This window comes from Natrix helvetica, assembly GCF_964273705.1.
Source record: "Natrix helvetica genome assembly, chromosome: 1".
Taxonomy (NCBI): Eukaryota; Metazoa; Chordata; class Lepidosauria; order Squamata; family Natricidae; genus Natrix; species Natrix helvetica.
Window position 1 is genome coordinate 54,977,650 of NC_138548.1, and position 14,260 is coordinate 54,991,909.

The window sequence follows — 14,260 nt, forward strand, 5'->3', positions numbered from 1 at the left end:
TAGTGTTCTGAGAGCTCCAATAGATGGTATGGCCTGTTGGCCTTGGACGTGCTAGCAACAATTCCTACTTCTTAGAAAGGCTTAAATTCCCATTTCTTTATTGCTTTCTCTAAATTTCTGCTCTTAGGAAGCAGCACCAGTCTTATACTACTTTAGCATCTTTGTGTATATAACGGCCAATATGATGAACTTATGATGTTGCTGAATTGTAATTCCCAATAATCCTTTGAAAGTACTTTATCTAGCACAATACCATCTAAAATGAACTTTGCTTTAAAAAAAAAAACTGAAGATGCTGGGAATTACATTTGGGAACTTCTGCGGATGAAGCATAGTCTCCCCCTTCAATTTGGGTTGACCATATTCATATTTACCAGAGTATAGCAAACCCCAGCATGGAAACCATAATTTGACAAGTTTGAAGCTCATGGACTGTATGATGGGAATCCCCCCCCCTTCCGCTATTGCTCTCTGCTGTAGTAGTCATTTGGTCCATTAGTTAGGGAAAAAAAATAAGTGCATCAATCATGTTACAGCATTGCTATTGTGCAGTGATACTCCCTGCGTAGAAGCATGGCTGAGGTAATGCAAGATCCCTACGGAAGAACTCATAACCTAAACATCCCTTTGCTCATAGGTAGTATTTCACGGATAGACTAAGACCAAAATTTAAAGCCCTCATTCTGGACTCCATTTCGATATCTACAATCTTTGGCACTTACTTGAAAATTATATCTGGAAAAGGTATACAATAAACAGGAGAAGAAACAATGCCCAGAGCCAAATCAAATCACAAGTGGAAAAGTAACAGACTATTTACCAAGGATTAATAAATCTTACAAAATAGCATTAAGAATGGCCAGATCAGAATTTCAGTAAGAGTAATTACAAAACTGTAGCATTTATGAAAAGGACACCCACTACATATTGCGAAAATGTGATGCTCTAGAATAGATTAAAAGCATGGATATTTGAATATACTACTTTAAGGTAATGGTGAAGAAACAGTATTTTAAGTATTAGATGATGACTCTAACCTTCCCATTCATCCAACATTAAACAATCAAATGAAACCCATCATGATCAGACAGACAATATATTATAGATTAGCAACCAAGAGAATATTTTAAAGTTTACCCATGTTACCGGACAACATTGAAACATCATATGAAAGGAAGAAAGGCCACTGCAAAATGGGAAGGAATTAAAATGGAGCAGAACATCTATCAAGATTCTGTGTCATTCAGATCATGGTTGTCCCAAAGGTGTTTTTTCAAAAGGCAAATGGACTTTCTTTCTTTTCTCCCTTGAAGACATTTCACTACTCATCCAAGAAGCTTCTTGAATGAGAAGCGAACCATCTTCAAGCGAAAAAAACACACAAAATCCTGTTGCCTTTGGAAAATCATCTTTGGGACAATCAGGAGCAGATTCACCCTACTTGATATCTCTAACAAAATTAATCCAATCTGCCTCCATCACTCAACCCACCCTCTTTTCTGCTTTCTCTGGTTGAGAGAAAGTATCACTGATATAATTTTATTTTGTTTTGACCCTGGCTCTTTTTAGTTTCAAGGCCAAGAACTCCTTGAAATGCAAATGGAGAAACCTTTTCCATCTTGACAAACAGTTTTATTTGGGGAAAGCTAATTGATCCTGGGTGGAATTGATAGACTCTCAAATGCTCCTTTAAAAGCAGTGGCAATTCTTTTTCTTTCACAAGAATTCTCAATTCCCCAAGCCTTCGATTCCCTTATCACCACTGTATCATTTACTCGTAGGAGTTCCATGTGCTTGGAGGCAAACGGCTGATTAAAAGAAGAAGAACAGTAGTCAGTGGGAGGGAAACCTTCGTAGAGTAATAACAAGCAATATTACTGAGATGTATGGGATGAAGACAAACATCTCAAAAAGGATCAGAATTTCAGAACTGCATTGGGGTTTTTTTCCCCCCTCCAAGAAAGCTGTTTTGATTATTCCTACATTACAGGGAATAGAAGGAAGCCTATTAAGGCTAACATATAGCTACCACTTAGGGAAATCATTCCTGAGGCAAGTTATCAACCAGAGATTTCTTGGCTCATGGTTCACTGATTTACTTCACCAATTAACTATCATGTGATCTTCTGCCCAAAAGTATCTTACATCTTGCTCTTCTAATTTCTTATTCACTAAAATATGCCTTTTAAATCCACAATCTTCCCCCAGACATCTTAATTTTCAAAACCTTGGCCGGTGGCAAACCCACTTGAACTTTCAGTACGACATATCAATGGAAAAGGTAAGAAGTTCGTTTTTTCTCCTATATTCCATCATAATTTCAGCCAGTTCTTTAATATGGTCACAGTCAGATTTTGTTGCTGCTCCTGCCTTTACAGTTGTGCAGTTTTACTATATTGATCGAATATAGAAACATTTTGGGTGACAAGATCTATAAAACAGTGGAACAATCTATTTTTGAAAGTTCTGGGTACTCCATCGCGGAAGGCTACAAAGGAAAGGCGAGACAGCTACTTCTTAAGGATAGTTCAACTGGTTTCCATGCACATTAGAAAGAGATGGACTAGATTACTTAGACTCCACAATTCTGTGATTTCATCTTATATTACAAATGTTATGAAGGTGCTTTGAATTGTTCCTCTTTTAAAAGGGAAATTTAAGGGAATGTCATTATTTTTTCTTCTACTGGAATTAAACGTTTTTCACCGTCTACTAGTCATGTAGCGTTAATGACATTTTTCCTATTACTATGCCAGGTTTTGAAGCTTTAATAATACTGCCCTGCATTATATTCTCAACAGAGCACCCCATCAGTACAGATAATTTTGGACTTTGTACAACAGCCATGTCCAATCTGATGCCCTCCAAAATGCTTGGATTGCTAGTGGCAGGTAATACTTAAGAATTGCAGTCACAACACATCTGTGGGGATTAAACTGGAAACATCTGGTAAACTATTTTCTGTACCCTTCGCTTTTGCATCCTTTTAGAAAGGTTAGATTTTACCTGTCGTTATCCATCAGCAAGGCGAGGCGCCCATAATCCCAAGCTGCTTTCCGAAGGCAGGAAAAGATGAAGAGAAGTACCTGCAGTTGGAGAGAAGCATTATCGGCTTAATGATCTTCTTCGCTAAGTAAATACTCCATTCCTTTCCCCCCTGTCTGTGACAGAAATTGCAGTAAATGATGAACAACAATAATAACTGCAGAATGGGATTTTTGCTTCCATAGATTTTCAGAGCTCACTTAAACACTAAAACTTGGGTTTTTAATCGTTTTCTGGGTTTGCACAACTGACTGAATTGTAAGCAGGCTGCATTCATATGCACGCATCCACAGCACCACCAAAGAAACTAAGATTTAACATTAATGAAGCTTAACATGTGGTACAAATGCATCCATTCAGTTTATAACAGATCTAGTTAGATACGTTGTATGTATGTATGTACCCCGCCAATATAAATTAAAGACGGGAAAATAAACAGGCAGCAATTTTTATATGCACAGCATGAATATATGTAGAACTCACACGAAGATACAAATGCGCCTCTCAGTTGAATTCTAAACTTGAGTTAAACTGGAGAAAAAGTGTAAAACAGTACAAAGTAAAGAAGAGCAAGAAATTATGAATTCTCCTGCTTGTTGGTTGAGATGGTCTCTAGATCAAGAGTCCCCAACCCCCAGGCTGCGGCCCACTATTGGCCCATAGACTGTTTCAAACAGGACCATGTGAGAGATGGGAAAGTGCTTGCGCAAGTGGATCTTTGTGTGCAAGAAAAAGTGCCCTCTGCTTGTGTGTCCTTCGCTCGCATGAGTGGGGCTTCACGTGTGAGTGCAAGGGCCCACTGCTTGCACAAGTGGAGCTTCGTGCACGAGTGCAAGCACCCTCCGCTTAAGTGTGAAGCTCCATTCACGCAAGTGGAGGACATGCACAACCACTGCTTACACTAATGGAGCTGTGCGCACATGTACGCATACCACTCACACGCCCCCCCTTTCCTGGGCTGGGCCTCAAGATGGAAAGATTGGGGACCGCTGCTCTACATCAGGGCTGTCAAACTCGCAGCCCATAGTCCGGATGTGTCACTCCCACGCCCAGTTTAGTGAAGGGGAAAAAAGTCACGATATATGATGCGAGTTTGACGCCCCTGCTCTTGATGAAATATATATATATACTAGATGTCTGGTTGCAGACCTACCAGGCCTGTGTGGAACACTGGCTGGGGTGAATGTCAGAAACAACGTTGCAGAGGGAAGTTTTTTGTCACCTAACTGATTGAATGGGGTTATTCCTATTCACTACCAATATGAAGTCACACCACTCCGACCAAAGGCCGTACGATGTGTTTGCCTTAGTTTTAATACTTAGGGGGAAATATCTCTCTTTGTATTGGTGGAGTTTTTTTTCTTCCTTAAGAGATCAAGAAACATCTAAGGAAGAAACCAGTGAGAATTATGTCAGGGAATGAAGGAGAAAACTGCCATATCTCATGCACTGTGTTTGATGTAAAGATATACAACTGTCCAAATGTTACTGCTTGTCTGTCATCCCTACCTGTTATGGGTGATGATTTATGGATCGATAATAAAGGGAGATCATTTTTCTCCTTCTCACTCACCATCCAAAGGAGGAAGTTGAGAGCAAGTACGGTGGGCACACCGCCAAACGGCAGCCCTTGCAAGACAGTGCTGTGGGAACGGGCGCTGAAGCATTGCTCCTCTGTAGTGTTGGTCAGAGTATCCAGATAGGTGAGAACATTCAGAGAGACGGAATTCGTATCTTCTGATGAAGATGTGGTCATGATCATGTTGTCCATCTGTAAATCAGGGCTCTCTTAGGGAGTTCTGCTGTGTAAAATACCTAAGAAGGGAAAAGAGAGAAACTAGGTTTCTGAGACTGAAAAGGACCTCTCAAAGGAGACTTTCATATCTGATGGATATGTTTGTCCCTTTATAAGCTTCCTCCTTGCTGTTTTATAGAGAGATATAGAGATTGAGGGCAGAAAACAGTCAGATCCTTGCTAAACCAGCCTACAGAGTTGTCAGGAAGTATTTTGACATTATCTTTTGATGCTAAAACCAAGATATATACATATGATGGCAAACCCATGGCACACGTGCCACATGTGACACACAGAGCCCTCTCTGCGGGCACACAAGCCATTGCCCCAGCTCAGCTCCACCATACATGTGAACGTGCCTCCTGTCAGCCAGCTGATTTTTGGGTCTCTGCTACGCATATGTGGGGGCGGGGTGCATGCAAGAGACACAAGTGCATGTGGGGGAGTCATGTGCGCATGCATGGGGTGGTCACATAGCTGCAAGGGAGCACGGGGGGGGGGTGCAGCAATCCTGCCTGCGGCCCATTTTTGATCCCAGAAGGCGGCAGGAAGGCCTACTAGGCCCAAAATGGGGATGGTGGGGTGCAGTGTACCACCCTGCAGCCCGTTTTTGCTCCCAGGAGACTGCAGGGTGGCCTACTAGGCCCATACGCGGCAAGCCGGGCGGAGCGTGGGGGATCGTGCACGTTTGCACAGGGGGAGGTGGCATGTCACACATGCATTGCATTATGCGGGTGGGCGGGCGCTTTCGGCATGCAACGACAAAAAGGTCAGCCATCACTGATATATACTATTCTAAGAAGATGCCAGAAGTCCAGATGAAAGTAAACATACCCAAGAACAGTTCATGGTCCCTAATCCTAACTGTGAGAGTGGAAGGCAAATGAAAAAGAATGCTGTTTTCAGCAAATGTATCAGCCTCCGATATTCCCTTATATAGTATCCAGAAACTGGCTCATCCCAGGTTCGACTGTAAGTCACTGTGATTTTGATTCCCAAGATGCCTGCTTTTCCCAGGGGAGCCTAACCTTGCAGTCCAGCACTCTTTTCCCATTAACCTTTTCTCCATGTAATAGCAGCAATGCTTAGAGCTCAAAAGCTGTGGATCATAGAGGTGAGCTAGCAGGACTCCCTACTCCCTACTTAGGACTTCAGATCAATGTCTAAAGATATAGCAGATATACCTGCAATGAGGGCTTCTCATCTCCATCCCAACATCTCATTCTCCTCCAAGGAAGAACCCAGGTCAATGATGACAGCCACTTATTAAGTAGACCTACCCCATCAATATCTGAAGAATTGAAGGTGAAGATTAGGAGAGATCCTCTTTACTAGCAGTACTTCAGGCTTTGGAATTAACATCCCCAGAAACCTCTGTGGTCGCTTTAATGGCATTTCATCCTACACAATCAAGAAAAAGGAAAGATATAAGGGAAAAGCACTTTCAACCAGGGGTGGACTTCAAAAATTTCAGCAACCGGCTCACTGCCTGGTTACTGGGTGGGCGCAAATCCTAGCACTCCACCCCTGCTTTGAGCTACAGTGCTGTTTAGGTTATCTCTCTGTTGGAATTTTCAAAATGATTAATATATTTTTTTTGTGTGCTTTTAATTAAGATTGCAGTTTTGCAATGTTCTGTTAGCTGGCTGGATTTTTAAACTCCCCCCTCCATCGTTTGTCTATTTTTGATAAGTTGCCTTTTCAGTTCACTTTTTAGGAAAGGTTGGATCTTTAAAATTAAAAATAAAAACACTGCATTCATATTGCAGAGCTTAACAGAAAAAAATGTTAGGGAAACTGAAAAACAAGTGAAACAAGTGATAACATTGTGTTTATTAATTACATAAACCAATTTATCTAGAGAGGCAGTGACTGGCTTTCATTAGACAGCCATCTATTGGGGATACTTTAATTTGGACTGTTGCACTGAACATTGATGGTCTAAATGGCCCGTTGCAACTCTATTATTTTAATTGCTTCTATTATGTAGATTGATGTTAAAAGGATTTGTACTATTGAGAAATGATCAAAGAAACATGAAGAAAAACATTACATTGCGATATATTAATGGGTCAGTCAACTAGTGGCATGTTAGTAAAGTGGGTGAATTAAGAATGGGCACTAAGCCTTGTGGAAATGGAGCACCAGTGGATTTACCATACTGGACAGGAATTTGAGAATTGTAGTCCAAAGCCTACTTGAAGGTGCTAAGTTAGTTAAATCTATAGGTAAAGGTTCCCCTCGGACATATGTGCTAGTTGTTGCTGACTCTAGGGGGCGGTACTCATCTCCGTTTCAAAGCCGAAGAGTCAGCATTGTCCGAAGATGTCTCCGTGGTCATGTGGCTGGCATGGCTAAACGCTGATGGAACGCTGTTACCTTCCCACCAAAGCTGGTTCCTATTTTTTTACTTGCATTTTTTCATGCTTTCGAACTGCTAGGTTGGCAGAAGCTGGGTCAAGTAACGGGAGCTCACTCCGTTACATGGCACTAGGGATTCAAAATGTCAAACTGCTGACCTTTTTGATTGACAAGCTCAGTGTCTGCGCCACCACGTTCCCTTACGTAAATCTAGTCCAGAGAATTGCAAATGTTAGTTTGGGAAAGCACGGGATCAAAATGTGGGACTTCAGAGAAATCTTTAAAAAGAAATATGTATTATGTACACCACTTTCCTGTGAGATGAGAAATTATGAGGGCAGCAGCACTGGGCTATCTTTGTAAAGGGAATATATTGGAAACATAATGCTTCTATGCAAACATCTTTTATTTGCCAACATGCCAATAATAGCCTATAAGTGGAAGCAAGCAACAATATTCTGACTTGTCTCTTAAGGTATCTGATATTTCAAAATGATTTTAGCTTCCAGCTAATGGTATGCCATCCTCTCCATTCCTGTTTTTCGTCTAGTACGCCCCCAACTCCCTCAAATAGGATGGTCTAAAAGGCAATTGTAAGAAATTTAGCTGACTCTCTGCCAACCTCCTCAACCTTTCAATGATTAGAAAACCTTTTAATGACAGAAAGCAAACACAATCCCCCAAGTGATCAGATAGTCCTGTACCTCTAAACAGATACAATTCAAAACAATGGAGTATGTAATCCATCTCTTCCTCCATTCCTCCTTTTTTCCTTGTCAAACATTTATCCTACCACTAGGTCCAAAGGGACGTAACACAGGCACTAGGTACACTTTCCCTGCTCTGGGCAGCCTCAGAATACAGAATAACCGAATAGGAAGGGACCTTGGAGGTTTTCTAGTCTATTCCCCTGCTCAAGCAGGAGACCCTATTCCATCTCAGAGAAGTGGCTATCCGTCAGGCCCCTAATCATTTTTGTTGCTCTTCTCTGCACTATTTCCAGAGTCTCAACATCTTTTTTATAATGCGGTGGCCAAAACTGGATGCAGAATTCCATGTGTGGTCTTATATGTTTAGTCTAATTTTTCCCTTTCTCCCATATTGAGAAAGTTGTGTTCTAGTTATGCTAAAAGCAAATACAAATCCCATCTAAGCAGGAATCCCCCTCAAGACAGGAAGTTGGAGACACTGGGGATGGAGCTAGCATGCATGGTCACATCCTGTATCCTATCAGGCAAAATGCCAGCCTGGGGGTACTCAGATATGGGCATTCACACAGAATTCTTTTACCTGAGAGTAACATAGATTGGCTTATGTTCCCAGATCATTCCAAAGAGATGTCCTTACTTACCAGGATTTTTTTCTAAATGACACTTGTAGCATTTTAACGCCCTTGACACAAACAGACACAAGCCTGTTTGGTTTGTTTCTGATGGTTCCTAGAACTCAACCTACAGTAGCTTCGAACAGTTGAAAGTATTCACCTTCAGTTCATTCAAAGCCATTATTACAAACTCAGAAAAGCCATTCATTCATTGTTCCATCCACTCCTAAATTAGACACCTCCATACAGATATATCTATATCTACATCAAATGCATTGGATGACAATGCACACATCTCCCACCCTGACTGGTTGAGAATGGTCTAGAAAGCACCAAACTTGGGACAGCTATTCTTGAGAATGAAGGTTCTCCCAGTGGCAGAGATCACTTCCTCCTTATGATCCGACAAGTTTTACAAAGCACCACTTTACCTTTCTTGGACAGCAGACTCACGATATATACCAGTAAGGATCATCCCACGATTCAGGCTTGGTTCCAGACACCAGGGTCAACTCTTGCCATTGTAGTCAGCCTGTGTCATTATAAAAAAGAAACACAAAACTAAACCAGCAATTCTAGCAGACCAAAGGTGAACAGGCTCTGTGTTTCCAGCTTTATTCTGTGTAAGAATCCAGTGTAACTTGTCTTGCCACACCCCACCATCCCTTACAAAGTAAACATTTGTGGGTAGTGGTGGAAATCTCTTGTTCCTGGGGACACCCACTGCTGGAATACTCCAATTACATTGTGTATTTAGTATTATTATTCTGCAGCGGGGTTTGCTTTCAGCACTGGCCCTTTTTTGTTTCTAAGCCTCTAAACGTAAAAAGACAATGGCCGGGAATAAGTTAAAGACATTATGGGTTTCCTCCTGTGTTTGAGGAAGCAGAGGAAGGTGAAGCCAGATGGCTGCCCAGCTGAGGTTTACTCCTACCTCCAGGTTGTCTGAGAGTGCAGTTCCTTGCCTCCTCCCTCCCTTCGCTTCCTTTCCCCATGTAAACAATTCCATCTGACATTGCCAGTTGCTTTTAATAATTCATCTCCCTTTGGTTACCAAGGAAAATGACTCTGGACCATCAGCAAATAATTAGAGGGGCTCTTAGCAACCAGCAGCTCAGTCCTCCATTACCTTTCCAGGAGCTAATGACAGAACCATTTTTAGGGTAAGGCAGCACTTGGTCTCTTTCCATGTTTTCTCTTTACAAAAAGCATACATCTGTAAGCAGTAAAGTGGAACATGCACACAAGAGTTTTCAGCCGTGTGCAGAGTTATCTGACTGATCTCATTTCTATTTCAAACGGATCGAAGCAGCCAATGTGGTGTCTCCCTGTTTACCTTACTACAAATCGGTGAGATTTGATTAAGATCTCAGGGTGTGTTAATAGTGATCGGGGCATTAAAATCTTCCCATTTTAGTTGAATTGGGAGTTTCTCAATCACCAGGTTGTGTAAGCCCACAATACGTTCCCCATTGTCCGATTTAGTCTGCCTGATTTCTGGCTTCATATGACATATTAAATCATGAGTGAAAAATATGTCCTGCTATTAAAAAACCACGCTGAGCTAAAGTATGGTTGGCTGGTTTATGGTGTAGTGTATCATGTGAAGGCAGTAGCAGGCAAGTGTACATATGTACGAAGTTACTATTAATTCATACGGACAGTGAGACGGGTTGCATATAAATTTAATAAATAAAATAAACACTCTGTGCAAACAAGCATGTAAAAGGACCTGAATTGAAACTTATTTCAGAATTCCACTGATTGCTTATATAGAAATATCTGATATGGGAAATAACTATGTGGAGGTGTGTGCAGTAAGAGTGGCACAGACATAAAATTGCCTTTATTTTATATGCTAGGTTCACCCTATCGCCTTTATTCAAGATCTGACTAAACAATAAACACTCTTCAAAGTGTCTGATTCTTTCATTTTTGTACTGTAAAGGCTCTCTCATTTTAGACCTTGGAGAAATAGGGCTTGTAGAAAACAACCAGAACCAGAGATTTTGTTATTAGCAAGTCAGAATCAGGAATGCAAATGGGGGAGAGAGAAAAGGCCTTACCTCCTCACTATAGCAATAACACTTAGACTTATATAATGCTTCACAGTCCTCTCTTAAGTGGTTTACAGAGTTGGCATATTGCCCCCAACAATCATTTTATTGACCTCAAAGGCTGAATCAACCTTGAGCTGGTGAGATTTGAACTGGTGAACAGCTGTCAGTTGGCTGTCAGCAAAATTATCCTGCAATACTGCATTCTAACAACTGCATCACTATGGCTCTATCCAAATGACTGCAAAATATCCTAACCAGTCCCTTAGGTTTTGAAGCCATGATGTTCTTCTATGCCTGGAGCTCGTTTGCCTTCAGTCTTTCTCTGAAGGCAAACGAGGATTAAGTAAAGGATGCTGTATTTTTCTGGGTGTCGCATCACATGTCCAAAATATTCTTACTTTCACTTTTAATGGCTTTGATGAGTTCCCTTTGTTTTCCCAGTCGGATTATCACCTCATTTGTAATTTTGTCAATCCAGTTTATACCTAACAGCTGCCCGTAAATCGACATTTCAAATGCTTCTAGTTTCTTCAAGTGCTTTTCAGAGATCAACTCTCTGCTCTGTGGAGCAGGATAGAAAAGATGTAACATCTGACAAGCCTGATTTTCAGATTTAGGCTTACGTCGTGACTGCAGACGACCTTTTTCATTTTGAAGAACATTGTTCGAGCTTTTTCTATCCTTGACTTTACTTCACTGATCATGTCCCAGCTTTCATGTAAATGAAAACCAAGGTAAGTGATCCTTTCAACTTTTTCTAGTGGGATTCCTTCCAAATTTATCAGTGGTAAATTAATGGGTTGTTTGCTGATGACCATGATCTTGGTTTTTGAGCTGTTAAGCTTCAAGCCATATTTTTCAGATATTTCTGAGTTCTATTTCTATTTCTAGTTCTGCCTTAAACATGAAAGCCAGCTGGGTGACTTTGGGCCAATCACCAGGAGAAGATGAGTTCTAGTCCAGTCTTAGACAGAAAAGCCAACTGGGTGACTTAGAGCCAATCACCAGGATATGGTGAATTATAGTCCAGTCTTAGACATGGAAGCCAGATAGGTGACTTAAGGCCAGTCACTCCCCTATTCCAGCTCACCTCAATGGGCTGTTGTTAATGTTGTGGGGAAAACAGGAGGAAGGTATCATTGGATATATTTGCCACCTTATTTATAAAAATAATCAAGGTAGAATACAAATTAATAAACAAACAGCATTTTTATAACATAACTATCTTACATTATAAAAATACCCTTCCTTTGCCTTTCGCCTTTCAATTGGATTTACCTGGTTAAAGGCACTGGGCAGCTACATTTTAAAATCTTTTTAATCACCCCACCCCCTTTGGGGAAATCTCCAATCACAGCCAAAATGAGAACTTGGATCCTGAAGGAGATTGTACTTCTGAAATGTATAGCCAGTTGAGATTCTTCAAATGACGCTAAATATTGGTGCTGTTTCTATACATTGGTCCTTTTATAATCTGTGTAATCTGTCTCCTACCAATTTCTCTAAAACATTCCACATACAGCAATTTAATTTAATTCTTTCTAAACAAAAGCCTTGGTCTTCAAATCAATGGAGAAAACCTAAAGAAGGTGGACATTTTTCGGTATCTGGGATCCCATCTCCAAGGCAATGGCGACATCAATGGTGAGGTGCGAGAAAGGGTGAATGCAGCCTAGATGCATTGGCGAGAACTCACCAGTGTGTTATGTGACAGACGAATGCCAACCTGTCTTAAATCTAAGATTTACAAGACAACCATCCACCCTGTTGCACGGTATGGCACTGAATGCTGGGCAATAACAACAGGGACTGAAAGCTATCTCCATGCCATGGAAATGCAAATGCTCCGCTGGATATCAGGCATCTCCCTTCTTGACCACATCACAAATGACAACATTCGACAATATTTTGGTGTGGCACCAATTATAGAGAAGATGAGAGAAGGCCAACTCCACTGGTATGGACATGTCCTGAGAACAGCAATTTCCACTGTGGCCAAGACTACCTACCAACTAGAAGTCAATGGACGGTGACCTTGCGGGCATCCAAAGGAAGAGATGGCAAGACACCATCAACAAAGATATGCAAGCTGTAGGCCTGTGCCCTGGAGACACAGCTGACCATGCAAAGTGGCGTTCAATGATCTGAAAAGCGGACCTTGCACCTGCGGGAATATGCTAAGAAGAAGAAAGCTTTGATTCCTAAAAAAAACTAAGCAAAGAAAACAAAACAAAAACTCAAAGAACTATATCATTATTGTGGAAACTCCTCAGAAAACTAAGATTAGTCTGCCGATTACTGCACCAGAGCTCTTCATTAATTTAATCTGCAACTGATATTTATACCCTTTCCCCTCAGAATCTCTTGTAATACTTCCTTTTAATGCCCATCACATCATCAAAGGTATTCTATTGCTTTAAAAGTATACGGGAAGAAAATAGAATTGGATTACTGGGGATGTTGCAGCAAACATTTCCTCATTCCTAATGGGATAATTTTTATTTATCTCTTGCTTTTAATTACACGGTGAGATCTTGTTTTAACAGATGAATGTACAATTATAGTTCCAATAAAATGTCATGTATAACATTATCTGCTGATACAATTATAACACACATGATGCAATACGCATCATTTGCATAACTGCATCACTTGTATAATGTTGTCATTATGCAAATGATGTAATTATATCGTGTGCAATGATATCATTATCATGCAAACGAAGTACATTGCATCAGAAGTCCATTATGATGAGGTTTAAAAAACTCTGATTCTGCTTTACATCTAAAATTGAGAAAACTCGGTGAAAACAGGAAAAGTCCTTCCAGTTTGATAAATCAAGTTTTTGGGTTCAAATATTTTAACTGTTTGGAATGAGACCTTGATTGGCGATTCTCAAGAGTTGTTTTTTTTTAAATAAACAATACAAATTCCAGAAATTAAAAGCATTCAAGGGAACAATTTTCAAATTCTACTGACAAAGATAGGTCAATCAGTCTATAAACCAAGCAGAATATGACTATATGCTGCACCCTGATTTATATAACTTTGACAGATAAAAGGTGTTAAAAAGAAGTTTGTTCTATTTTGGTGATAGGCAAATATCCTTTAAAATGTTGCTGACACCATCTCAAAATGACAAAATTAAGAGATTTAATTGCCTCTTACCAGTTCTTTCTTGAAGGTCTCAGAGATGGAGAAATGGTTTATACAGTGGTTATCACTGTTTTTATTATTTATTATTGTTACTGATGTATGCACTAGACACTTTCTTCCTCTTCCTCCACGTATATCAGTTTTGTGAGCTGGTTTTTTGACCTCAGTGCCAAAAAAAATCACTTGAAAATAAACAAATTCTGTTTCTCATTTATTCACAGGACCATGAGCAATTACAATTTTGCGTTACAATAATGCATCAATAGATTGTATAGAGTAGAACAGGTTGCTTCTCTTAAGGCCCTGACACTGCTTGGCTTTTTTGAAATCAATCAAGGTCAGTTAGGTGCTGCTCGTTCCTATTCTTAGATCTTGTAGACAGGCTAGCAGGAAATCACAGTTCTTCTGCCAACTGTGACTTTTTGCATTTTAACAGAAGATGTTAATATTTCATCACGCTGTCAAACAATCACACTGTTTTCTTAATGCAATCAACCTATTTCATTCACAAGCAACAAA

General features: G+C 40.4%; 1 protein-coding gene across 1 annotated transcript in view; it reads right to left on the reverse strand.

The window, feature by feature from the left end:
• The window catches only part of TMEM63C (transmembrane protein 63C), an 88,524-nt gene that overhangs the window by 40,030 nt on the left and 34,234 nt on the right, over window positions 1-14,260 (reverse strand). Inside the window, 5 exon segments of the mRNA XM_081941885.1 lie at window positions 1,776-1,808; window positions 3,007-3,086; window positions 4,619-4,860; window positions 6,121-6,241; window positions 8,957-9,057. Coding sequence (XP_081798011.1) covers window positions 1,776-1,808; window positions 3,007-3,086; window positions 4,619-4,816 — 311 coding nt within the window. The 5' untranslated portion in view covers window positions 4,817-4,860; window positions 6,121-6,241; window positions 8,957-9,057.